Here is a 27,862-nt window from a genome sequence, read left to right as displayed (position 1 = left end):
AGCTGACTCTAATGACTTACCCTGTGAAGCTCATTAAGGTCATACTCTTTTTTGGACTTTTCTTCTAAAGTCCAAATGGATATGCTTGTCAAATTGACAGGAATTCCCTCAAGGCCTTCCTGATATTTGGTGTTTACAAGAATTGTACAGATGGAATAGTTAAATTGAAAAGCCCATTTTTAAGCATTTATCTAAAGCGATTCAGGGCTTTCGGGAGATAACTTTTCTGGAGATTCTTCAGGGTGCTATTTGCCTTGAAGGCTAACCTTGTTTTCCTCTCTCATGAAGCCTTACAGGTAAAAATCCCAAAGGACCAAGACTGCTGTAGGCAATTTCACTCTACAGCTATTATAAGTTTAGTCAAGTGTGTCTCAACTTTTCAGAACCACAAGGCATACAGTGCTATAAATCTGTGGCGGCTGTGTGGGCGGGTCTTTTATGATGATGACACTAAGAAGAAAAAGCATTCCTTTTCTTAATTAGATAGATAATAATAACACACACCCGTGCCACAAGCCTTGTACTTGGTGCTGTGTCCATGCAGCAGCAACATGAAGACCAGGACCAGAATGAGGATGAGTCCAACCAGAGCCATGACCAGCAGGAACCACCACTCCTCATAGAACGGACGCTCTGACAGAGCTGCAGAAAGTCAGGAGGGAGAGAAGAGTAGGAACACATTCAATCATGTTTTTAATCCGTAATGGAGTGAGAGCAGTGGTTGTCGTTTCAAATTCATGGGTCAGCAAATATTTGAAGACTGATTTTTTGTGTTTTTGGTGTCTTATAAAAATCTAAAAGTTGCATTTATTTATTTCTTTGTAAATAAAGAGAAGAGTAGCTTACAAATAGATGGGCAACATTTTTTCACCAATGTATTTGAGCAATTTAGACAGTTTGCATGACTTCGCTTGCAATTTTTGGTAACTGGAAACAAGAAATGAACCAATATTGGATGTCTAAGACCTGCTTTTGGTATCAATATGGTTTGATTTTTTCTAGTGTCATATCAAAGTTTAAAATTCCTTTATGTCATTTATTCCCCCAGAATAAGCTAACTCGTCATGATTTAATAAAAGTATTAAACATAACAGAGACATTTCTTTTGATTGCGCAGTAAGATTCTGCCTCTAGATGGCAGCAGACTGAAGAGAAAAATCAACGATCAAAGTAACTTTTCTGGGCATTTCCGACTAATTTGAGATTCAGCCAAAAACAAATCAGTTCTCTCAGAGAGAGGGAGAGTGTGTGTGTGTGTGTGTGTGTGTCTGTGCATGTGTATACCAGCAAGAGCTGCAGAGGGTGTGCTTGGCTGTCCGTAACCATAGCGATTAACAGCGATGACTCTGAACTCATAGCTGATCCCCGATCTCAGGCGCTCTAAAGGCACTGAAACAGACCTGCTGCCAGGAGGGAGGAGTCTGATAAAGGAATCCCACACTCCTTCATCTGCAGAGAGAGAGAGAGAGAGAGAGAGAGAGAGAGAGAGAGAGAGAGAGAGAGAGAGAGAGAGAGAGAGAGAGAGAGAGAGCTTGCGTCATGGTTTAAGACCAGAGAAAGAGTGCTTCAGTGGAGAATTATTCCCTTTCAAATGTGGAACTGCATTGTGTATATCAATAATGATCAGGATGTGATGCAGATGATCAGTACTGTTAGAGTTTTACAATCTGTCCTGCAGAGTGTTCAAACAGACTCACTTTGGGTCAGTTCAGAGAGGTTTAGTGCGGGAGAGCACGTCCCCTCCCCTTCTTTAATAGAAGGAAACAGTGCACACGATGAAAAGGTAAGTGGATGAACTGTGTTTGAGCTTACCTGAGGGACGAGCCTCAATGACATATCCAGTGATTTGTGCTGCACCCATATCTCCCTCTGTCCAGTGGAGGGTGAGCTCAGATGATGTCTTAGTGATGGACATTTCCATTGGAGAGCCAGGAGAGCCTGCAGTGTCAGACAGTGAGAGTGTGACAAGAAATACTGATGGTCATTGTTCATGACATGAAGAAATAACATTTTTGGATTTCTTTGAGCTGATGGTCAAATTGAGACAAAGCAAGACTTTTACAGATGTCATCCCCAAATAATTGTGACGGGTATTTGTTTTCTTCTTATGTTGTGGGTCAGGATATCTGTGATAACATCTTTATCCACAACATGATTAGTGTATTAAATAAGTTGAAAAAATAATCACATTCACAGAAGTAAAGTCATGCCTACCTTGCACAGGCTGAGCAGTGAGGTTCGCCTGTATGGGCGGTCCATAGCTGACAGTGAGAGCCTGAACACTGAACATGTATGTTGCTCCTTTGATCAGGTCTCGAACCTTCAGCCAGCGCTGCCAGCTGCCCCTCACATCCACTGTCACAACTTTATTCACTCCTGCTCGCAGAAAAGAGAAATGTCAGAGAACATCTTAACAGGTGTTTGTGTGTATACAGGATGTGTGTGCATACCTTGTATGGGAGCAGTAGGTTGGTAGTTGACCCTGTAGCCTTCCAGTTGTCCATTAGGAGTGAGAGGAGCCCCCCAGGAAACATTGACACTTACTCCTGTCACCTCTGAGAAGGAGAGGAAGCTTGGCTGGCTGGGAGCTGTGGGACACATAGAGGTTATTAAAGGAATTATAAAGTAACATAGTCCATTAAAAGTTCATAACATGATAGTTGTATTTTTGGCTTTAAGGACTTGTAATCCATACCACTCTGCATGGTGCGGGCCCCACGGGGGTCACTGGGTGGGCCGTCGCCGGCCGTGTTAAAGGCCGTCAGAGTGACCAGGTAAGGTGTGTAGCTGGTCAAGTTAGTGAGGTGCACACTGGTGTCTGGGACAAAAATCACTTTGACCTTCTCGCTCTGGTTCTGCTTTTCTCTCTCCCAGTAATGGACCTGCAACACAGGAAAACATTGTCAACAACTGCTGCTCTGTTTTTCTTCTAACTACTCCCTCCGCTCCCGTTTTCTCCTCTCACTCACTTCATTTCTGCCAACTACATATTGTATTTACTTTCTGTCCATTTGTTCTGAGCTCTCCTAGTCGATCCATTTCGTTTTTTTTAAAGTGCTCCTTTACAATGTTGGTTTGGTTGGTATTGAACAATGAACAACGGAACAAATGCTTCTTTATTCTATGCCAAAGTTTCTTTGAACATTAATACAAAGGTTTTCTTGCTCATGAATTAAAACAAATATTATAACTAAGGGTCGAGCATTGATGCACTTACAGTTACATGAACAGTTACTTTCAAGACGAGTGACCACCTTGTCTTATACTATATATCTTTTACAGTGTTTGATCACTGCACTTAAAGGTTCAACTCAATAAATGTGTATATCTATAGCTATCTATACAGATTGAACAAAGATCCAATAAAGATATCAGCTGAACCAATTTAAGTGACAAATGTAGGATCATTGGTAGGAATTTGGTCAGTGTATGAACCATTGAACACCTCATGCAGACAGAAGAAGCCTCTCCCCTGCCCTGGTATATACATCCTCCATAATGACATCATTCAGTGATTAAGACATAACAGGCTACTGTGGTCTCTGTCAGCTTTAAAGAACAAAGGCCATGAGATTATTTCATCCAGTATCATGACATAATGCCTCTATCACAATAAAACATATTCAATTCTCAGAGAAGCAGCTTTAAAGTTCACACTCTGCATTCATTTTTAATTGAGAAATATTCTCTCTGTGGTCACATGGCCAAGTAGAAAGACCAATTTACTCTAAGTTTAATTTGATCTTGGGTGAGACGAGAAATATGTTACTTTAGTATTCTAGAAATCCTGAATGTTTGACTTTCATACAGACACTCAGGTCACACACTCAAAATGAAACAGGCTGTGAATAATGAGGGGAAAACATATAATAATTATATATATATATATATATATATATATATATATATATATATATATATATACTGTATATATGTATGAAAAGTAGTCTCATCACAGCTTGCCATCTGCTCTTTGCGGTACTCGAAGGGGATATCCAAAGTGATTTTCTTCACAAATTCTTCTACTTGCTTTAAATCTTTCGAGTAATCCCAGGCAGAATTTAGACTAAATATTTTCACCTTTAACTGTCTGGCACAACAGCTGAGAACCCAGCTATAGGCTCGCTTTCCCCACATATACAGCCATATCAGATCCACTCCAAGAGAGGTCACAGAGGTGATGTATGCATTAAAATGAGAAAAGCTAACAAGGTAGCCTGTTAACAAAGGATCAATCAGAGAAAAGCTGAATATGGGTCCAGTGTGTACTCTAAGTCGGCAGGGATGTTTCAAAAATGTTTCCAGATCTTTGGCAGTGGTTGATGTTGAAAGAGATTTATGTTGTTTTATGTTTTCAGTCAATGATTCCGGTAAACTGTATTCAACGTTATTTGTGTGTTTGCAGTTTGGTTTACAAAGTAAAAAACAGCAAAGAGTTCTTTCGGAAAGAGGTCCATTTGGTCATTATTCCTAACAGGAAGCACTACAAAGCCCCGTCAGCTATATTACTCCTTTCAATTTGGAAGGCAGCAGCTAATGGTGACACTTGAGGGCAGCATTATTCCATTTTGTCTTCCCACATGCTCTTACAATAATGAGATACAGATGAAGTCATCCATTGACTAAATATTATAATCAAAATGTTAAACCTTTTGCACGAAGAGGGTTAGTTTAATATCGAACATATCCATTGTGAAGTAAAAACTCCATACATGTGTGATTTAATAATCCACCTCTACTGTCGTTTAGAGAATCTATGAAGTGTTTGATAAGAGTGAGGGAACATCAGGGCTTAGTCTATGAAAACAGTCTGAGGGTGTCATAGATAAATACACACCATTATGACATGGTTTGATAAGATAAAGAATTGTGACATCTTTTTCAAAGAGCAGATTTCAGATCTTAAGTCTTGACGTAAGAGAGCCATGGATACATACAACATTGTATCTTCATTTAGTTGCTTCTATACAGCATAGGCTTTTGGAATGACTGAACTATTTTTGTCCGTCTTCAGATTAATAACAATAAAGAAAAACATTCTTAACGGTTTAAATTGAATGGAAAACTTTCAGTTGTGTCGGTGAGAAGTCAGCTCAAGTTGAGCACCTTATCCATCATTGTCAGTGTGTTTAACAAACCTTCCACAGAATTTAAAGGAACCTTGACTCAGAAAAACACAAATCATGATGCCAACCTTCAGACCTACCTGCCACCTGTGCTCTTCTTTAACAGGGCAGGAGTGTTAACACACGTCAGAACCTATAAATTCATTCAACTTTCTTTCTTTGCATTTTTTTTCAGTAGTTTTAATCTCGTTAACCCCCCTATGCCTGGCACTGCCTTTGCCGTGTCCGTCTGCTCTGCTCGCCCCTTTATCCTCTCCCTCTTATCAGGATTCTACAGGGATCATTTGCTCAGCTCATGCTTACACTGTGCAAATATTACATTCCCTTCTTTCTTCTCAAATTCCCCCTCTACTCCAGCAGAAATCAATGTATCTAAAGCAGGACAGATAACCTTGTGTTTGAAGTACTAAGAGCAAGAGGGTGGGACAGAGGGGAAGAGACAGACAGAGGAGTGATTTAGAAACCATTAAAGGATATTCAGATTCTTCCTCTAATTGTCTGCCGTCCATAGGACACTTGAAGAGGGAGCCGAGCAAAAAGAGGGGCATTTTTGATATGCAGTGCTCACACTTCAACTGTCTGTTTTTTTTTTCTCTTGCATAATTCTACAAAAAGGGATAATCGTGTGTATGTGTTTGTTTTCCAGTTTGTCACCTTGTATCCTTGGATGAGTCCATTCTGGGTCTCGAGTGGTGGGGTGTCCCAGGTCACTTCCAGGATAGAGGGAGACACAGGAGAAACTCTGATGGACTGAGGGGCCACCGATGGAGCTGTAGAAGAAGACGCGTTTCATCAGAATGTGTCTCTTTGACTATGTGAGCAGCACGATGTTAGAGTGGGAAGTGGGGAAGATATGTTCTACCCTTCCAATTAGACTGGGCCTGAGGCACTACCTTGTTACAACACTATACCACACATATGCACCAACACTCAGCTGTGTGCACCTCAGGCTAAAGAAAAGGCCATATCACCTCATTTCATCATCCCCCTGCAGCCTTTTTCTACCTCCCTCTCTTGCTTCCCCCTGTTCATCCTCACCTCTCACTCATCTGCGTGTGCATGTAGGCCATGCACACACTACACACACCCCTTGAATATGGATGCAGCTCTAGTTTGATGGTTAGAGTGTGAGAAGAAAAAAAAATGCAAAATGGGCTTGTAACACTATCACAATGTGCAAATCTGTTCTACTGCATTGTGGTTAATGAGTTGACATGCCTGGTAATAGTTCCTGCTTGTGTTTGTGTGTGCATACCTGCGTGGATGTGTGTGTGAAGGAGAGAGAGAGAGAGAGAGAGAGAGAGAGAGAGAGAGAGAGAGAGAGAGCTTGCATCATGGTTTAAGACCAGAGAAAGAGTGCTTCAGTGGATTTGTATTCCACTCTGTGTAATGGCTCCATACTTTTTTTCTGGTAAAAAGTTAAACAGGGGTTGGGCCATCACTTCAGTGAGGCTACCCTGTGCAGCCCTTGACGGCATTCAGATGTGTCCGAAAGTGTGCACACGAAAACATACCAACACTCACACACACAAAACACAGCCTCTCAAAGGCAATGTCACTCAAGGGGCAATGAGAGCATGACAGGATTCGTGAACAGGACAAAGCAAGAAAGAAAAGAGAAGGAGACAAGAGCAACAAAAAACCACCAGTGTGACAGAAATGGGACGAAACAGAAATACACTAAAAGCATTTTTACAAAAACAAACAAACAAAAACATACTCAAAGTTCTCTTACTTACTTATTCAAGAGATTTCAAACAGACTATTCAAAAGCAGATGTTGTACTCTGTATTAAATTGTAACAGTTAGTGAGCTTGAATATGTAGAGATCCTTTACAATTACACCTCAGTGAAGATCGCCTACTGATGAATACTGAATATTACTGTTAAAATCTCTAGAAAACAGCTGGGAAGTAGACCACAAGATGTGGTTTACACCTTAAAGGGATACTTCACCCATTTGCATGAAGCTGTGTATCATTAGAAACATGGTAGTAGTGTTGAATGGTCGTGAATCCAACCCTCATTTTGCCCTGAGACGAAAAAAAATGTGTTTTTCTTTGCGTGAAAGTTTTCTTCATGTGATGCAAAAAGCGTCATATTGCATCACATGAAGAAAACTTCCAGGCAAAGAAAAACATATTTTTCTCGTCTCAGGGCAAAATGAGGGTTGGATTCACGACCATTGAACACTACTACCATGTTTCTAATGATACACAGCTTCATGCAAATCGGTGAAGTATCCCTTTAAATACATATTGATATAATATTAAAATAAACTGAGACCAGTTTCTGCTTCCACCTACCTGCCTCTCCAACAGAGACTTCCACTGGAGTGGAAGGTGGGCTCTCTCCGATGATGTTGTAGCTTGTCATAACAATCTGGTAGCGTTTGAACTTATTTAGCTCTACAAAAAACAAAATAATGACTCAAGTTGAATTTACTTTGATACAAAGCAGGTGTGTCATTTTAAATGAATATGACACCTTAGTTGCATCATAAATTACTTACGCGTCAACTCAAACTCTGTGAGGGAGGCACTGCTGACTGTCTTGAAGGTGCTCTTGGCTTGAGAAGAGTGATACATAAGAAGGGGAGACTTATCACTAAATGTTTCAAGTTGAACAATAAACTGCACAATTATAATGTCATTCAGTCAAATAACAGTTGAAAGACATTTAATACAGATGTCAGGCTCAGTGGATGTAGGATGAAAAGAAAAGTCTTTTAAGCACATTTTTATTGCTTTAATAAAGTGCAAAGTGGGTGGCCTTATTGCAAAGCTCTGTTCCAGTGAGGGCCATTTCTTTGAGTGTCATTATGTTTAATTGAAGGTAAAAACTAAACAAAAAAAACTAAAACAGGAACCAGAAGTATCACTGCTACTCACTTGTGATGAGGGCACTTGTGGCGTTATTCTTGATTGTCTGAACCTCCGCTTCAGCCGAAGTGGAGATGTTTACTGGCAGCTCTCTATAATACAGCCGATATCCCGTCAACACCCCGTTAACACTTTCATTGCTGGGGCGCTGAAAACATCCAAGCAAACACACGTAGAGAAGTATTAGTACTCCAAGTCTAACATAGAAACTTCTGAAAACCTACACAGTGGTTATTTTTGTTGTCTTGGTGAAGTGAGTTGACTGACAGGACACTGGTGGGCTTTCAGAACAGTATGTTATCAGCAGAGTCCACTTTAAAGGCCTAGCAGATTGGTCCGGCTGTAACCCCGCACAGACAGAGTGATGCTTCAGTGGTTTTGGCACTCTTGTAAAGGATGATGAAATCGCTGGTGACTTTGTTTTTCATCGCCTTTCTCTGCTTTGACATAAGGCTGGAAGGAGTGAGAGACGACACCTCCAAACAAGTGAAAGAGTGACAAGCAGTGAAGCAGCCAGGCTGTATTTACTATCTATTCCCATGTCACTGTTGCTCTAAACTGCCTCCTTTCCCCCTTCTTTCTCTGTTTTTAGACATTGGTCAAGCTTTGGTCTCTCGTCCTCTAACAAACTCCTGCTGGTATATCCTCATTAAAATGTTGATCATTTCTCTTGCACAGCCAGAACTATTAGTCTCTCTGTCTGTTTGTTCTTCCCTCTCTGCATTCCTCCGATCGTTCCGTGCTGCCCTCTGACCCTGTCTAGTTTAAGAAATAATGATAATCGTATCCACACAAACAGACACAAACTAACACCACAAAAAAAAAGCCTCCAGTGGTCTCATCTCCCGCACAGGTCATTAAACTGCACTCAGAGTTACGTTGTGAGGTTTGCGTGTGTATAAGGTGTGTGTATTAGAAGTCTAAAAATACCTTCCACTGCACCAGGACTGAGGTAGTGGTTGTTGGTTTCACTTCAAGAATCACTGGAGGTTCATCCGGCACTGGAGAGAAATAAAAGGAGAGTGAGGAAGGAGGAAAAAACTGACAGACAAGCTTTGCTCTCAGTTTGTTGATTTCCTCCACTATCACGTTTTAAAGACACTTTTTCTTCTCTTCTTCTTATATCTGTCCCCTGCTTTAACTGTCCTCCCCGTCTCTCACCGTCCTGCAGAGTGGTAATAGCCTCCGTCTCTTTGCTGAGGACACTGTCTCCTATATCGTTAGTTGTCAGCATCCGGAACTTGTAAGATGTAAAGGGCTTCAGCCTATGGACACAAACACAGTTATATAAAGGGATGGAACTGGAAGATGAGGGACAGCTTTAAAATATTTAGCATTCATTGATTATACCAATTAGTATTCCTATTTGAATTCATACAGATTTTGGGAAAAATATAGGCCTACTGTACGTAAATTGTTTCATTCATAAAAAGGCTTACGGACATGTCTGCTCAAAGATTCATGGCTGTAACGTGATGACTCATGATTCTTATGAATGTCAATTTACAGTACCAATTGACACATTCATTACATTTGTCTGTTGGGGCCAATGACACCCCAGCACTACAATAGCATGTATTTTGTACACAAGTCCCATGTCCTAAGCTACAAATGGAGCCTAGAAATGGTCGATTTTGGGCAAGAAGGGGACAAATGTAAGCATCTTAAAGACCAACAGTTCTCAAGCCATTGACCTAAAGTAAGTACAATCATGAAAACAATTATCTGTACCAACAATTTATTCTCATAAACTGGAGTTGAGGTTGGCATAAATGGCCTTGCCTCCTCTTACAAACAAGCACTTCTCTCAGTCTGTGTGTTTCACAACTTGTGTTTGGAGCTTCTTAGCCTTACAGGAATTTGTAAAAAAGCTTTGAATTGCACATATCCATAAAACATGACACACATTGTATAAAGCAATTGAGTTTATTGGTACAATAACAAAGGTAAATGTTGTTTTCTGAGAAAGAAAATATCAATTTATAGACATGTTTTTGTAACAATGCCAAAGCTTTTAAGAAACTGTAATTTTCTCTCCAAACAAAAATGTTTTTGCACTCAAGGCTTTTAAACAAAGAGCACTGTGAATATGTGGAAGACACTGCTAACACCAACGACATCTTCAAAAAAGTTTCTGTTGATTGTTTTGGCTCTACATTGTTTACTTGTGGTTTTGTTCTTCTCTTACTCTTCTCAAGCCCCGACTCACTGGCCTCCGACTTCTTGGCAAGTCTTTGTATTTGGTGCGTATTGCGTTGGGAGCCTCAAAGATTTTGGGGCCAGGGGACAGGGACCTCTGCTTTTCTAATCAATGTTTGACCCCCCCACCAAAAAACAGCCAGTGGTCTTTGTGAGATAAACATGTTCATGAAATCCCGCCAAGTATTCAGAATCTTTAACACATTTGGAAGAACTTGCTGGCCACCCTCGTCTTACAGACAAGCTCTTACATTGTCTTTTCAACAGCAGAAAAGGTCTTTTTTTAAATACTGATCGAACCTTTTTCCGCATGATTAAATATCCGAGTTATCTGCAGCAAATTATTCCACTTCTTTTGACCACCGCTGACACATGCATACATGGTCCGCATTTTATTTACAGAGTGCCTTGGAGACTACAGAAGACCAGTTAGACATTCAGCTGACGACGGGAGAGCTGCTCAAGTGTCTTCTTGTTTAATACTGAGCCAGGCATAATAATGGACAAGAGAAGGGCCTGTGGGGTTGTGGGTATCTCAGGAATGGAACATCAAAGGCAGCAGGCTTAAAGAAAGTGGGGTACGAACAGCACAGGGAGAATGTTAAGGACAGTGTTTGAAGGTGTGAGTGTACGGCATGTGTGTGTGACTTTGTGTTCCTGGGCCCGGGGAGTTGTATGTTTCGGTTTCAAAGATGTCTCGGTGGAAAGCAACAATTAAGAAAAGATAACAAGTAAGCATGAGTGTAAGCATGTGGAGATGGAAGCTAATTCCCCCATCCAGCGCTGTAATGACAGCATTCAGTGATAGGATGAACAACAACAGCAGCAACAGCATGATGGCAGATAGACTCTCCCTGGGGCAGATTGAAACAGCTTGATGCAGACACATGGAGAGAACCATCTCCTGCTTCTCAAACAGCCCTGTGATAGCAGGTATCATATCACCAAAAACAGTCAAGATGCACAAAGACACTACAAACATGTACATGTTTAGTTGCTGAGAACTGATTTGCTGTTTAATTGATGCTCTGTGATTTGTTTTATTGTGTTTTTTGTCTTGTATTTTATTTCAAATGTGATATTTTGATTTTAAATGTGAAACTTTTGGCCAGGATTCCCATGGAAAGGAGTCTTTTTTTTTTATCTCAATGGGAATATTCCTGGGGAAATAAAAGATAAAAAAAAAAAATAAAAACACATCTTGAGCACAACCATACTTCTATTATTTGGGCTATCAGGGGAATTGTACTAGTATTTTAGGCTGATAACCATCACCTGCTCCCTAAATGATTCTTGACAGGAAAAGAGGATGGAGGGATAAACAGAAAAGGAAGAGGTGTAATGGAAAGACACCCTCTTCCAGGGGATGATTGTGAAAGAGTGGAAAGATAGCTTCATATTTGATGAATTTAGAAATTGCTTGCAGTTGATGGAGGGACTGAGGGATGGGGCGTTGAATTGACAACAACACAGACATAGGTGGAGTATAAACACAACAGTAAAAAAAATGATTTTTAAGCATGGAGGTAGAGTGACAAAGTTATTTAGCTACAAAATTGAGAGCATTTCCTGCCGTGCCTTTGTGATTAGGCGACTGAGATCCTCTGCTTTCCTGTGTTGATTATGATTGCTCTTCTCTCCTGGGTGTTTCTTCTCGTTGGGTTGTTTGTTTTTTTGCTCCAAAAACTTTATCAGAATGTTGTGTGCTAAATAAATAAAAAACTTTTCCCTCTTTGTTCTAATTCTCTGTTGTTGGCTTTCAGAATTCACAGCACCCCCCCTCTCTGTCCAGTGTTGTCCCCAGGGAAGCATAAACACAAGATTTTTCTACAGACTGTTTTAACAAGTTCAAGCCCGGCATGTCATGCTGGATAAGAAATTTCAAATAAGGGCTCTAGAGAGAAAGCTAAAAAGGATGTGGATTTGTTTTTCCTGTTTTCTCTAAGGATGCTTGAGATGTCCTAATTGACTGTAAGTTTACTTACATCTCTGTTTTCATACTGGTGCCACTGCTGTAAAGCTTTCTGTTTAAGCAAAGGACTTCGGGTATGTAATTAACAAAGATGATGGTGTCAACTTAACCAATCAAAGGTTGCTTTTTTTTTTTTTTTTAACAATATGTCCTTCGTTTCAGAAAAAGGTACAGAACATTTGACCTCAGAAATGACAAGTTCCTGATAAAAGAGGTATCTGAATAACTTTTTAATATTTCCGAATTATCTCTTTTAAACCACGAATCTTGTAAAAGAGGTTTTGAGTTTTCACTTTATAGCTCAATACATGATCTTGTACTAAAGACTTACATAAAAGGTAAGAGGTTCAATGAAATATGAAGGTCAGTATCCTCCCCACAGTGGATTTCTTTCGAATACAAATAGATATTTAAAAATACAAAACGAAATGAAAATGTTTCAGTAAAGAAGATGGTATAATTTAGCTATATAGATATGATCAGGAAAATATGTAACTTCAGATGGCTGCTTCATTCTAATATGATCCTGATTAGCTTCTAAGCGTATCAAATACTTGAAGGGAAGACAGGGATATTCCAGTATTTTCTATAGCCTTTGAGTTTAGAGCATAGACTGTAAATGAGCGTAATATTTCCAAGTTCAAAAGGTTATTTAAAGTAACCCATAAATAACGAAAACTCTCATAGACATAATGCTAAGCTATTACTCTATAGGTAGTAAGGTATTTAACTTGCCAGGCTAAGATAAACGGCTTATTCTAGCTTATATTCCATTCATTATTTGCTCTTGTGGATTTTACTTTAGAATAAAAGACACCTTCCACCTTCCAAACTCTCAACAAATAGAGTTTAGAAAGTTTGACAGGCCCACTGAAATGCTTTCTGGTTGCTAAGATTTGTATAGACAGTCAGCTAAACAAACAGTCAACCAGGAAAGCTCAATTGTACCTTTCTACGGTCCAGCCAGTCATGTTGTGCTGGATGTCAGCCGTGTGTGTGTTCCATTCCCCTTTGGGCATCTCTTTGGCCTGCAGAGTGAAGTACCTCAAGGGGGAGGAACCTGAGCTACCTGTCACCCACTGGAGACGGAGACGGCGAGATTCAACTCCATCCTGAGGAGCAGATAACTTTCTGGGTGGCTGTGGACGCTCTGTGAATATGATGAAGATGCAGAAAAAGATAAAAAGAGGAGCGTTAGAGGAGGTATAAAGTGGCCGAGGAGTTATGAAAATAAGAGAAAAGGGAGAGAGTAAAGTGATGTGACAATGACAAGAAAAAAGGGGCATCGTAGAGGAAGAAGATGGCGCCTGATTTAAATTTGTTTTAAAAACGTCAAAATGGAGTGAGACTACGTTCGTGTTGTTGTGAGCATTCTAAACATTCATCGACACATACAATCATTTCATCGTCGTTCAAAATGATAATGAAAACATTTCAATGCGTACATATATCTGTGTGTATGGGTTTCTTTATCAGAACTATAAACTTTATAAAGAGCTATAGATGTTCACAGTTTGGAGGGATGTGAAAAATACTAATTACAAAAGATTAAAATAATAACACCACTTTAAGATACACATATGGATAACTTATCCTGCACATGCACATTACAACAAGACATCTAACCACTGTAGCATTAAGAAAAACATCTCTCGATAGATTGTGGATCTTTGTGTATGAATTTGTCTTTTCATCTCCATTAATTACACCTATGCGCACACAAACCATAACCCATGGCTGGATCTAATTGATCATTTATTATGTACTCAATCACATATACAAGACCATGCCCCCCCCCACACACACACACACTGACCCACACAGACTTGCCATTCCTCCTTCATCCTTATCACAAATAATTTACATCAATTCGGTCTGCCTCCCTTCTTCCCTCATGCTTCTTATCGTTAGTCCCTTCCAACTAACTTTGAATTGTTTCTCCCTCTTTTGTTTTTCCTGATACAATCTGTGTCACCCTGTCTGTTCTCTACTTGCTCTTTTCCACAGTTAAGATCCTGTTCTGATCATTAGCTCATAAATGTCTGAACAAGTGCTACCCTTTCGGCCCTAACATGACTGTTACTGCTATGCAAGGCAGACAGGAGAAATGTCAAAGCGATGCTGTTGGTGCTAGCTCAAGAAAAGACATGTAGGGTGAGGAGTTCTGCTTTATATGCTGGTGTGTGCCTTTACCTTATTAGATATCATCAGCTGGGAGACACAATATAGATAAATCTCTTTCGAGGGACTTTGCCTTTAAAAAATATAAATTCTTCACACACATGCACATCCAAACACACTCAAAACGCCGATTTTCTTTTTCGAGGGATTAAGTTGGTCTTTTTTGGCATCATCAGAAAGAAATCTCTATTAGGCTGCTTCGTCTCTCACACACTGAGAATGGGTCGTTATGTTACTGAAGTGGAACCACTGAGCTCTATTCTCATGGAATCCTGATAATGATGCTCTCGATGTTATGATATCCAATCCAATTAAAATGCACCACACAGACTAATAGCTCAGAGAAGAATATCTGACATCGTGATTCTAGAGAACAGAATTAAATTCAATGTTAAATGTTAATATCTGGACCTTTGTAGCATTTCTTAGCTTTACTAGATGTACTCTGTGCTGCCTGACAAAGAACATTGTAGACAGAGATCAGGGATGACACATATCAAAGGCTGAAAGCTATGTTTAAACCAAAGTTATTCATGCGTTAGCAATATGAGACACTAGAGGCTCTATTGCTTCATTTTTAAATTGGTATTTCACTTTGGTAGGAGGGTTCTTCTCAATGTTCAAACATCCAATGCCTTCAGGCATTAAAACTCCAACCTCTAACCTGAAACTCTATAAGCCTGTTTATCTGTACAGCTGGATTCTGCCACCCCAGGAGGTCCAGAAAAGGCCCAGAAAAGAAGCAATATGGTGCAAAGTAGTTTTCAGAAATGTTGAAATGTTTTAGACGATTTGACACTGCATTAAAGGATGGAATCTGATCAAGAATAACCCTGAGTCTAAACTGGAAAACATCCGGCTGCTTAACGGCTGTGATGTTGCTCTCACAGAGGACAAACACTGCAGTTTAAAAGTTGTTGTAAATCAAACACTGGCTCAGCCTGAAGATGCAACACTTGCATGGATCAATGTTCTTTATATCTTAGATGGACCTGCAGTATTGATGTGCATCTTGTGGCATTAGCTAAACTCTACGGGCTGTAAAATTATATGGAGCCTAAAGGATAAACCACCTGATGGGCTCAATGTTTTTCTTGTAAACATAAGGGGCAATAGCCTCCTGTTGTCCTAAAACATGATTATTATTTAGAGAAACACAATTCCTGTCATTGCTGAAAGGAGGGAAACAGACCAAGGTCAATATATTTAATGATGTCATGACTTAAGAGTTACAATTCAGGTAAGTCGAGACAAGATGAGATAAAGCATCACTGATCCTGAAGATTTTTTTTATTTTTATTTCTACCTTTATTGAAGGGAAAAGACCTGTACTGCTTATCCTGAATGTGACCTCTTTAACAGTCAAGTCACTGTGTTGGAAACACTTCCACTGTTAGAGGTTGCAGGAGACAAAACTGTCCTTGGAGAGTAACACTCACACTTCAGTCTCCAACATCTCACCACAGGCACGAGCTGTCTGTCAGAGTCGGTGTTCATGAAAGCTTCTCCTACAAAACGTCTGTTATTCTCACAGTAACATTTATATAAGATCAGTTCAGGACAAATGTGCAGCCTCTAAACATCCTCAAAAGGATAATCACAGAGTATAACCACAACACATTTTCTTTAAAGACTTTATATCTGTGGCTTTCAGATCTTATTTTATGAACCATTCTCCTCTTCTCCTTCACACACAAAACTTCACAACTTCTGTTTTGACACACTAAATGGTCTTACTCTCTCTCTCACCTTCTATTTATTTATTTCTCACCAGCCACAATGAAGCATGGTGCTATGACAGAGCAGCAGAAAATGTTTTTACTTGTCACTACTAAAAATCTTGTTCTTGAATTATTTGTACTCTTCCACTGGATTTCATGCGTCGCACCACATAACACTGCCGTAGAAGCACATTCCCTGCCTGAGCTTCAAGGCTGAAGACCTGCGTCATTTTCTTCCTTTAACTTCCTCTCTGTGAGGACATCACATCAACCACAACTCATTACACCTCTAAGTCTGCAGACATCTACGCTGCAGACTTCATACATTTTAATATGCTAAAACTTTCAGCTAACCTTTTCAGGCTCTTCCGTCACTGGCTCTACTAAATGAAATAAGTGACCGAATATAATCTTTGACCATTTGGAAGTTAATAGGAATAGAGAGGACAAAACACCCATAAAATAATTGCAGTTGTCTCCTGTAATAGACCTTCCTAATGGCCAACATTTTGAAACGCACAGGTAGAATTAATAATATAAATCAAGTCACTCCTGCTTGGCTCATTAACCAAACTTCATGTCTGATCTGATTTATTAAGCACACATTAAATCCTCATGCATTATTACAATTTAATGTGAATTACAAGACAGAATATTCCCTTACTTTGGTGCAAATTCAACACGAGACACATGATGCTTATAATAATTTAGTGAGGGTTAATTAAAGAGAAATCCCTGGCCATTAGTCAAACCTTCCCATCTCTGACACTATTTTTCTTCTTGAGCTATGCAGCAATGTCCAGAAGTCTTTTTTTTAGCAGGAACAAAATGAGCACACTTGTTATACAGGGTCCTTTACAGGGTGATTAAATACGGTTTTAGAATAAAAATCATTCTGTGTCTGTTCCTACCACTCTTATTATAAAGACAGAATCACAAGAAGAAGAGATTATTTTGAAAATGATTCTCATTACTCAGTGCCTGCATACACATATGCTCTTCTCAGATTATGATTCTGCAACAGTACCGTGAAGAAGGTTCGCTGTTATAAAGCCCAATCACTCATACTGATTACACTTTATGTCTGTATGTTGTATTGGTGCCCTAGTCCCACACACACACACACACACACACACACACACACACACACACACATTTAGTCCAGTGTCTTACAGTGATCTTGTTTCATCCCTGTGATGTTCCTGTTACACTAACAAGAACATCACGGATTCTGACAAAGAGGTGTGACAAATTGTTCCCTTAATAACACCTACATGGCATTCATATTGAAGATTTGATGTAACAGGGGTGCAAATATTGCACCTTGAACCGGCACTCTGAATAGAGCTTTAGACTTCACACTGTGCAGCATCCTGTAATGTTCTGCAGTTTTCTCCATCACATCAGTGACCATCAAGCACACACTGTTTTCTCTTTAGGCCTGTCCTCTATCTGCATTTTGAATCTAGGAAGAAAGGAGCAGTTATTCAGCTCCAATAAGACCTTTGTTCACTTCTATCTGTATCATTTTTGACACGTCCTTCCACCTTTAGCAAGGCCAAAATCACAAAGACCGGAATGCCTGATTTTAACTTTTAAGTAGGCCTATTTCTCAATATCATCAAAAAGCTGTGCTTCATAGGCCGAGATCAATGCGAAACTAAAGTAATCATTCTCAGGTTTCATTTATCAGTAGATAATAAATGTAGTGCCCTTGACCAAATTTGGCTCTGCAAGGCTAAAGAGACAGATATGTAAGCGTACCAATATTGTATTTTTGTGCCCTTTACCTCTCCGTTCAGTGGTAACAACCAAAGCCTCCTGTTCTTCCCCCCAGCCAACGGCGGTGCGAGCAGTGAGCCGGAACACGTAGGTCTGCTCAGGGGAGAGTCCTGTGACGGTGAACTGTCTGGCATTGGAACCCACCTCCACTGTGGTCCAGCGCAGAGGGTCCCTGCTGTCCAGACGGTATGAGATCTGGTAGCCTGGTGAGGGAGTTAAAACCAGTTAAAATCACTCCGAGATTTTAGTGTGTGTGCTTCTGCGTGTGGTTTTGTGCCCTATTTTAGATGACAGAGCCCACAGGAATCAAAGATGACAAAAAGTGAGTTTGGAAACAGATCCACGTCGAGCCATGCACCACTGGCTTAGTTACTGAAACCGAGATTTAATACGTGCAGCTGCCAAGCTTTCACTAGCTATTTATGTGTTTCCAAAAACATAAATAAGGAAATAAAAAAGAGAATTGATTCTGTCATTGAATATCTATCACCTGAAATGTCACAGTGTCCTGCACATTGAATTCTAACTGCTAGAATAAAATATACATCTTGTGTCTTGTTCTCCGTTTCATGTGCAGTAGGTCATGTAATAACACTAACACACATCAACACAAACACACGCACACACTCAAACCCACTCATCCCAGGCATAGCTGTCTACAGGCCACTGGCTCTCAATATTAAGATTGTATTGTTCACCAAATGCACACGATCACAAACCTCCACAAAGGTGATTGGTTCACAGTGAGACAGTTACGATGATAATCTGCTCAGCGGCACAAAATCTGGTTGTGTGGGTGATAATCTTATCAGATGGACTGATTGTGTATTAGTGTTAAAGCAGTGTGTAGAAGATTATTGGACAACAGATAGATAACAAATCCTGGTGCATCTAAACAATTGGGTCAGAGCAAAGCCTTATCTTCTGGGCTGAATATCATTAGGACGTTGCTGCTATCAGATTCAAGAGGCTGAATCTCCATAACAAAGTGACTGCATGATGTAAAGGGAGGCGGTCTCGGTTTTTCACCCAAAACATGCAACTTGTTCAGTGTCTACTGCTGCATCTGAGCCTGAGGGAACTTCTAACTTTTCAATGCTCACTGTACTTGTCTGTGTTAATAAAAAAAACTAACAGCAGCAGTGACAACTGGTAACTGACGCTCTACAACAGAGACCTGCGGAGCGAAAAGCCTGTACTTCATAATGAGGAATAGGGCTTTTCTCTCCTACGATCTTAATTGATATAATTAATACTTCACATTTGAATGGTAGTGGATTGACTTGTATTGCATGTATGTTAAAATGTTATATTCACAAAAACCCTGAAGATGCACTAAAAGGCAGGATTATGATTGCATTAATTGGAGTAAGAGAGAAAAATGATGAATTGATTTGCGGCACTAATTTGCTTCTGTGTTAAGAGCTGCTACTGTTCATGTTGTAATATTTTCTTCACGTTTTCCTACTTGTATAAAGAAAAGAGTGAACCATGCATGATTTCATTTTCACAATATATATTGTTGGAACTTCTTACTTCATTAATTTGTTTAAATGTGTTGACTACACATGTGTTTCTCTATTTTCATTTCGCTGTACTAAAATAATAATTTTTACAGTGTGCTTCTATAACAGGCAGTTCATCATCAGTTTTTGTTAAATATGGTTTTCTCCTCACAGGTAGTAAAGCAACAATATTGAGAAAATTGGCCTTAAAATTCAGCTTTGAGATTCCACAGCCAATCGCCATGAAAAAAAGGAAATGCTGTGAAGCTGTAAGAAGCTCCTCCAATTCCTTTGAGAACTGCATTGTGGGACAGCAGCATACATCAACATGATTTCAGCCTTTCTTATTTGTACTGTCTTATGCAATGACCAACATTTGAGGATTTCATGTCGAGACATACCACTTGACTATAATCAGTATTAAGCATGGGACTAGGATGGAGCTTGTACTTGCCACAGGGATATTTGTGCGTATATGGCTACAATTTATTCATAAAGCCATAGAAAGTAGAAAACATCAGTGCCTCCCTGCTATTGCCTCATTAGATTTGTGGACCTTCTGTTGTACTTGTTTTCTCCTCTGTCCACTGTCTGTGTCTGTCCCCCTGTGGATTGAGAACCAAAGGAGGAATGATGCAGTTTATAAAGAAGCTGAACGACTACAGTCATCTGTATCTACATAAACACACACAGACACATACAGCCTCTCTACACATATCACTTTCTCAGCAAGGACACAGCAGGACTGTGTGTCTCCGTGTGATGGAAGGGTGAGAGTTTTGCCCTCCCACTCATCCTTTTGTCACAGAGTGGTGTAACACTCAGTGGTGTCCCCCCCCCGATCCTTACAGTTCACATTACTCACCTGCTCCATTTCCGACCCCACTGAGAGGACAAGCACGGCTCCTTTCTCCCCCATGTGCGACATACACACACACATATGCACACCTGTCCGTCCTTCCACCTTCATACATGTCCTCTCTATTATCTCTCCCCTTCTGTTCTCTCAGTTTCCAGCTTAGCAGCTCAAGCATCCCTCTCACCTCTTTTTATTTTCATTAATCCGTTCTTTCTGAGTCATTTCATACACCGTGATTTGCAGTTTAAAAAAACCAAGTGATATGTGTTTGTATAAAGTATGCCTCTATGTATGCATTAGAAATGGTGTCTTGCTTCAGCAGCTATAATAGCCTTATTCGTGCATGCAAGCCTAATCACTGAACCCCCCCACCCCCTCTCACGCGCACACACGTGCACGTAAAAGAACATCAACAGACTTCTGCATTGTAATAGGGAGAATATGAAAGCTGACCCTTCTTTGAAAGTTAAAAGCAGCTTTTACTTTCCTTGAAAGATCACAGCAGTGTGTTTGTTTGTGCGTGTGTACTTGTACCTAAGATAATGCCGTTGGGGTTTGTGGGTGGCTGCCAAACCACCCTAATGGATGACAATCGAACCTCTGGAAACAACATCCTGATAGGAGTGCCTGGGACTGGAGAAAAAAATAGAGAAGTGATTTTGGCAGCAGAATTAAAATGTAATAACACAAAAAGTTCAGCATATAATTCTGAACTTAAAAAGACAGTATTTCATCATAACAAGTTCTTTTCTAATCAGATGAGATGACAGTATGTATGCTTACATATTTTTCATGCACACTAAGTGAGCATCTTAAACATTTTAAAACCCACTTCAAACAGAAACTAAACAGCATAGAATAAAAGTAGCTACAGAGATGAGAAGGAGACAGAAGTGTTGGACAGAGAGGTCAGTGATCAGACAGAGACAGTGTGGTAGACAGCTTACCGTCTTCTTTGGTTCGGAGCAGTATTGGGCTGCTGGGTGGCCCGTCACCCAACCGTGTGTAAGCCTGTACCTGCAGCGAGTACATTGTGTATTTTTGGAGAGCCTTGAAGAGGAGCGACAGGCTTCGCTCTCCTTCTGCTATCTGAACACTAGGAGGACCGTCAAAGTCCTTCTCACGGTACATCACCTGCACACAGGCATAAAGAAACAGGTGTACATGTCACACATGTAATCATAGACACAAATAGAGATGAAAACAGACATGAATGGAGAGCTAGATGCTGCAACTTTCACCCTGTCAATTCACTTAGCACTTAGTGTCAGCAGCAGCTCTGGCCACTCTAAAAGAAGAGGTGAGTCATATTCAATTCCCAGACTTTGCCAGTCTTTAAGGTTTTTTCCCCCCTGTCCTTGCTGTTATATATTCTTTTTCATGAAACAGCATCTAAAGCTTTAGTTGGATATGGCGTGTATGTGTTGTATTCTCGCATCCACAGTGAATTATGTTTCATAATAAATCAACGTGATTTGGACTATTGATTTGTTTTTGACAACAATGAGGCTCATGGTAGGGCACAGAGAAATATGCCATGATAGACTTTGGCGGAAAAGGACCTGTTACTTCACGCCTCTTATTAAGATTCACAATAATGAGAAAAAAGAAGTGAACATCACAAAATAAATTGCTTTTACCCCAGTTCACATAAAATAAGTACAAGCACACTTTATGTGTTCCCTGGCAACAGGAGTATGTGACATTACTGCTTTTTCTTTTCTTTCTTTCTCAGAATTTTTATGTGCATGAACTAGCTGGCACGCCAGTCCTTAAGGATAATGTCATCTCTTAAATGTCTGAAAAACAGAAATAGAAAGAAAGAAAGGGGGTGCAGGAGAACATTTGAAACTGGCTGCCACTTCCCATCTATTAAGATGGAAGAATTCATGCTCAGTGTGATCCTCAGGAGGGAATTAAAACAAACGGTGGCATGCTGGATGAGATGACCTGAATATTAAAAAAATGCTGGATAAAACTTCTAATACTTATACTATACTTTAATATATACTTTAATATTAATACATTATATAATATATATACTATATATTATACTTAAATATATACTATAATTCTTTTTACAGACTATGGATAATACTGGTTAATACCCTCATCACCCAGACATGGACTACTTTAACTCAATAGATGTAAGTATTTGAAGCACAATTAGGTCCACACAATTGAGTATAAATTTCCTCCCTGTTAAAGCTTTTTGTCTGTTGAATTTTGTTTGGAAATAAAGAGCTTAACACTTTATGACGTCTTAATATTTTGCATGTGCTTCCTCTTTGTTGATTGTTGGACAACTGAGTCCAAACATAAACATAAACCTAATTACTTTGGTCAGGTGCTTCTTAAAGCTATATTGTAGGTAAGAAAAGTCACAGACTGTTAGGTGTGTAAACGTGTTGGAGGAAGTGATGGGATGGGATTCATTTTGTATCTTTGTTTGTGTGTGTGTGTTTTTGCCTTTTATGCACCTTGTATCCAAGTATGACCCCGTTCTTCTGTGCCAGAGGAAGAGCAGTCCATGTGATAAGGATCCCGGTGGAGCTCACAGCCTCAGCAGTCACATTAACAGGAGACCCAGATGGAACTGGAAAACATGCAAACAAATAATTCATCATCAACAGTAGACTAACAGGAATACACAACAAATCACCAACACAGCATCCACCCTCACAGATGACTCAAACACCTTCTACGCCAGGATCCACCCCACTTCATTTCTCACTCCCCCCCAGCTAACATGACTGCCACTACTGATAACTGGATCTCTGCACATTCCTCAACTTCCGCCTCCACCGCTGCAGATCAGGACAGTCCCCCCTCCATCGCCACAGCTGATATCATTCAGTCATTCATGTGTAGTGCAAGGACAATCACCTAACCCTGAAATTCTTTAAGACTAAGAAGGTCACTGCGGACTACAGAAGGGAGGAGGCACACACTTCTCTGCCACAAACAACAGGTGAGTGAAGTGGATAGTACACAACTTAGGGTGAACATCCACAAAGACTTAACATAAGCTAGCCATACCACTGTGACTGTCCAGCCTCAGGCACCTAAATACATTGGCCTGAGGCCCCAAATCCTCAGGGACTTCCACCACGGCCTATAGAGAGCCTCCTATCAGGCTGCTTCAACACCTTGTATGGCAGCTGCACAGGAATGGATTGTAAAGCGATGGATGGGGTGGTACTAAATGTAGTCTTTTAAAGAAGATAAAGATCTTATACAGGAAATCCCCTTCATCTAGAGTGACTCATTACACTGTCACAGAGAGAACGTTTCCCACACATCCACGTGTAATGCTGATCCTAAATCAAATCCTCAGCTAAACAAAAAATCAGTTAAAGCAAATGAACCAAGGCGGGATATGGACCAGTGTGACCTGCTCTTCACTTACATTATTTTACGTTCTCTAAGTGGAAAAATACAGTATGTCTACATGTTGGTGTTAAAAGGGGCATCTTGGACTCAAATTGAATGCCATGCAACAAAACACTGGGGGTTTGCTGGGTTTTAATTATTGCTGCAAAACAGTGTTTAAAATCTCACAGATGGGCTGCTCTTAAAAGGATTAAATCTACTGCATGCAATATAGGATAGGATAGGATAGGATATAACTTTATTGATCCCCAATGGGGAAATTCGGGCGTTATATCAGAATCAATGAAAATCCATGTCCTCCAAATACAAAGCAACACTTCTGTTTCTGTAGGCATCGTCTTTGTAGGCATGGTTGTGACTGTATAGTTGCTGACCTTTATTTTAACCATACATAACTGCCATCGAAAAGAGAGAGAGAGAGAGAGAGAGAGAGAGAGAGAGAGAGAGAGAGAGAGAGAGAGAGAGAGAGAGAGAGAGAGAGAGAGAGAGAGAGAGAGAGAGAGAAGACCACTGTAAGTCCTTTCGTTAGATGCCGCAAACCATAAAAGCGAGAATAAGTACGCACACGCACAACATCTCTAACAGTCTGTCAGCCCCTCACTGAAATAGCCAGAGAGTGTATAAGTCATAGAAAGAGGGCGGTACAAGAGCTATAAGAGCTCTTTACTCCTCACCTTCTCTGTCCCTGTTAGTAATAGACAGCTTTGCTGAAAACTATGAAACAAGAAAAAGGACTGAATGAGGACTATTTTCGTACCCGATTCTTCAGTCTGTGCGGCGACAATGTCGCTCCAGGGTCCAGATCCAATGGAGTTGTATGCTTGTATCTGGACCTGGTACTGGGTCCAGGGATTCAGGCCTCCTATTGTAGCCTCGCTGGTTAGCCCTTCTCCCTCAATGTCCTCAGTCCTGTCCTCTCTCTGGCCATCTGTCGTCTTCACACGCAGCCGGTATCCCACAGTCTCTGGACTGCTGTTGTACTCTGAGGCTGGAAGAGGCTGGAGAGTGACAGGAAACAGAGCAGATTAGAGATGTAGGTGTTTTAGTGGTGATGTTTCTGTAGAAATAAATGACACACTTGATCGGGGCAAGTGTACCAATTCTTTACAGTGCAAAGATCTTGTAATGTATCACCACTCAGTCAATCTGTAGTGTCCCTGTACTCAGGGAATTTAACTGGACTTGACTCTGATTGAGAAAAGAAACTCCAAAAACAAAGCATCTTGTCACCGTATGAGACAATCTTTGTCCTAGCTAAAGAGTTCATGTGAAAACACCAACATTGTTCCAACTCTAACAAAAATGTGATGACATATATCATGGCATAACTCATATACAATTGAATCAGTACTTAGCTGATTAAAAAAAAAAAGATTTTTATGATTATTTATGGCCAAGTTGTCATACTTTAAAGTACAACCTAAAATCATTTTATTGACTACTCTCCTTTGACAACAAATCTTCTGGTTTTATTCACATTGCATCATTCTTCTTCTTCTTCACATTCACCTAGCTTTCCTGTCACCCCTCATCCCTTTTACTTTCATGCCCTAAAATGACTTGAGTAAAATGTTCAGTGTGCTCAAGGTGTATCACTCAGGAGAACATTTTCCCCAACACTACAGTGGTTACTCTATGCTGAGCAGCAGATAAAGACTCGAGACAGCCAGGCGTTTTAAATACCCCTGTGATTTAGCTCAGCTTAGCATTTTGGAGCCATAATACAGAATGTCACATTAGCTTTATTACCCTTAATATGCAGCTTAGAATAATAGCCTAAGCTAAAATCATTGTAATGGTTCCATTACAGCAGAAAAACTAGCATAGCTCAGGCTGTGCGTTAACATGCAGGTAAAATTCCATTAACATGCTGTACAGGTAGCCCAGAGTGCCTCAGCGTCTGTGTCTGATTTGACAGACTCTTCTTCTCATTCCAAGTCTCAAATGAAAAATACTCTGCTCTCCATTTATGTTATAATAGAAGCAAGGAGGGGAAGTAAAAGGTGTGTGTGTGGTTTTGTGTACATGTGTGTTTGTGTTTATGGGGGGATGACAAAGAGAATGCAAAATTGGAAAAGACAGGCAGAAGAAAATTACAGGTTTTGTTGCTTGGGGTCTGTGAGTGAAAGGGAAATGTGACAGATTACTGTTTGCATTGATAGCATGGAGAGACATTGATTATAGTCTATCAGTCACTCAACCTGTTCAGTCATGTTCCTGGTCAGTACGCACACAGTCACAGAGGCTCACATGCACTGATATAAAAATTAAAAAAGTAAAGAAACACAGAGACAATCCCATTTGGTTAAAAAAGCCTCATTTTAGTGATTGTAAAATCTGTATGTGTTAAAGACCTAAATGTGTATCTGTGTGTCTCGGTACCTTCCAGTTGAAGCGCAGGCTGGTCTGCGTTGAAGACAGCAGGGTGAGGTTAGAGGGATGGGTGTCAGGGGCAGCCTGTAGAGTTTGAATGAGCCTGGAGGGGGCGCTCATTGGACTGGAGCCCACTATGTTCACCTGTCGCATCCTGAACCTAGTGAGACAGAACGCACAGTTAAAGGGACACTCCGCTATGCACAAGGTTTGAAGATGTCGATGGACACGCCCTAAATAAATGTTGTCATCGTCACAATAGGGCCCAAGACATCAAAGTACATATATCCCAGATATAAGAGTGAAGATGCTGACACTCTTTGGACTTTTTTTGTTTTCTTCTGGAAAAGGCATTTGATGTGTTTGGGTTATTGACAGAAAAAAAATAAAATAATGCAATGGCATCCTTGTTCCCCTCGCCAACAAAAGATTTCTGAAAAAAATCTGTTTAAGCTAAAATGTCAGAAAAAGCTAACATTCAGTCAGAAAAAAAGTATAACTGTACAGATATGCTGACACACACACACACACACACACATGCATGCAGCCACGAGGGAGCATTTGTTACTTTTGTTACTGCTAAATAAAGCCATGGCTCAGTGTGGGTGTGAGTGATAAAATGTGTCAACGTGCAGAGTGCATGTGGGAGACTTCATCTATGAGTTCTCGTCCCTGTACTGGGAGATAGAGAGCAAGGTGTAAAGAGAAACTCAAAGCAGAGGATAAAAAACATGGACAAGTGCATCATTTCATCTAATGTCTCAATGGTGTCGCGTCTGACAATATAATGCTTAAAGTGCGCACAAACACACACACACACACACACACACACACACACACACACACACACACACACATATACACACATCACAAACAGCAACCCCATTACAGGTGAAGGGGGATGTACAAAGAGCAAGAGTCTGAGACAAACACATAAACCGATACATGCCACAAATGGATAGAAAAACTGAATGGAGACAAAACTGAGGAGTAGCTGCCGTTCAGTGAGACGACGGATCAGGTTTGTAAACCACAGGTTCCCAACGGCCCGTGAGCATCCTTTACTCCCATTCTCCTTCTATGTCTTCCTTTTGTTTTTTTCCCACTCTTCAATACTCGCTCCTTCACTTTCTTCAAGCTTATCACCTTCCTCTCCCCCTGCCCCCATCCCTCTCCTCCCCTCTAGCTAGTGGGAGGGGGTAATAAGGATCTGCATTCAGCAGCTGTGAAGATGCTGACAAACAGAAAAGTCTCAGATGGAACTGTCTCTCTGTGTCTGTATGATTTATCTAACTTCACCTGAGTCTTGCAAAACAGCAGAAACTGAGTGAGATATGTGTGGGATCTGTGTGTGTGTGTGTGTGTGTGTGTGTGTGTGTGTGTGTGTGTGTGTGTGTGTGTGTGTGTGCGAGTGAGAGAAGCACTTAACCTGTATTGTGTAAATGGAGTGAGGTTGGGGATCTCCAGCGTGTCAGCATCTGGCTGGTTGTCTTTCTGGTAGACAACTCTCCACACGTCTGGCTTTCTGTCCTCCTTCACCACCTGTTAATAAGGTTGATCATATGTTAAAACACCACTTTTTTTGCCTGCTGTTTTCTGAATAAACAGTGAGCATTAATGAACGGATTCACAGCCACAAACACTAACACACATACCTGGCCTTCTACAATCCATTGTGATATCGGGGTCTTGCCATCAGAACCAGGGCGGAACCGAACTGTTGCTGTTCGTGGGCTAATGTTTGAGATGACCAAGTTAGACGGTGCACCAGGAAGTTCTGCAGATAGAAAAAACAGATAGAATACTGCTTTACTCAAAAAGAAAAATGCAACGCTGTGAAGCATCTAGTGTATCATTTGTGATCACTGC

At 40.4% G+C, this 27,862-nt stretch overlaps 1 protein-coding gene across 3 annotated transcripts in view; it reads right to left on the bottom strand.

The window, feature by feature from the left end:
• The window catches only part of LOC306820646 (protein sidekick-1-like), a 190,070-nt gene that overhangs the window by 3,668 nt on the left and 158,540 nt on the right, over positions 1-27,862 (bottom strand). For all 3 annotated transcript variants that reach the window (XM_079338554.1, XM_079338555.1, XM_079338556.1), the window contains 21 exons: positions 27,649-27,770; positions 27,423-27,535; positions 26,003-26,153; positions 24,378-24,618; positions 22,708-22,823; positions 21,175-21,361; positions 20,762-20,860; positions 17,872-18,066; positions 13,128-13,329; positions 9,170-9,273; positions 8,939-9,009; positions 8,018-8,156; positions 7,639-7,695; positions 7,433-7,534; positions 5,781-5,896; positions 2,696-2,882; positions 2,451-2,588; positions 2,215-2,376; positions 1,813-1,938; positions 1,285-1,449; positions 505-642 (listed from right to left, as the gene is read on the bottom strand). In XM_079338554.1, the coding sequence (XP_079194680.1) occupies positions 505-642; positions 1,285-1,449; positions 1,813-1,938; positions 2,215-2,376; positions 2,451-2,588; positions 2,696-2,882; positions 5,781-5,896; positions 7,433-7,534; positions 7,639-7,695; positions 8,018-8,156; positions 8,939-9,009; positions 9,170-9,273; positions 13,128-13,329; positions 17,872-18,066; positions 20,762-20,860; positions 21,175-21,361; positions 22,708-22,823; positions 24,378-24,618; positions 26,003-26,153; positions 27,423-27,535; positions 27,649-27,770 (2,931 nt within the window). The remainder of the gene's footprint in view (positions 1-504; positions 643-1,284; positions 1,450-1,812; positions 1,939-2,214; positions 2,377-2,450; positions 2,589-2,695; positions 2,883-5,780; positions 5,897-7,432; positions 7,535-7,638; positions 7,696-8,017; positions 8,157-8,938; positions 9,010-9,169; positions 9,274-13,127; positions 13,330-17,871; positions 18,067-20,761; positions 20,861-21,174; positions 21,362-22,707; positions 22,824-24,377; positions 24,619-26,002; positions 26,154-27,422; positions 27,536-27,648; positions 27,771-27,862) is intronic.

Source organism: Symphodus melops, assembly GCF_947650265.1.
Source record: "Symphodus melops genome assembly, chromosome: 2".
Lineage (NCBI taxonomy): Eukaryota > Metazoa > Chordata > Actinopteri > Labriformes > Labridae > Symphodus > Symphodus melops.
Note: the sequence above shows the minus strand (reverse complement) of the source record. Positions and strands in the feature narration are given on the sequence as shown.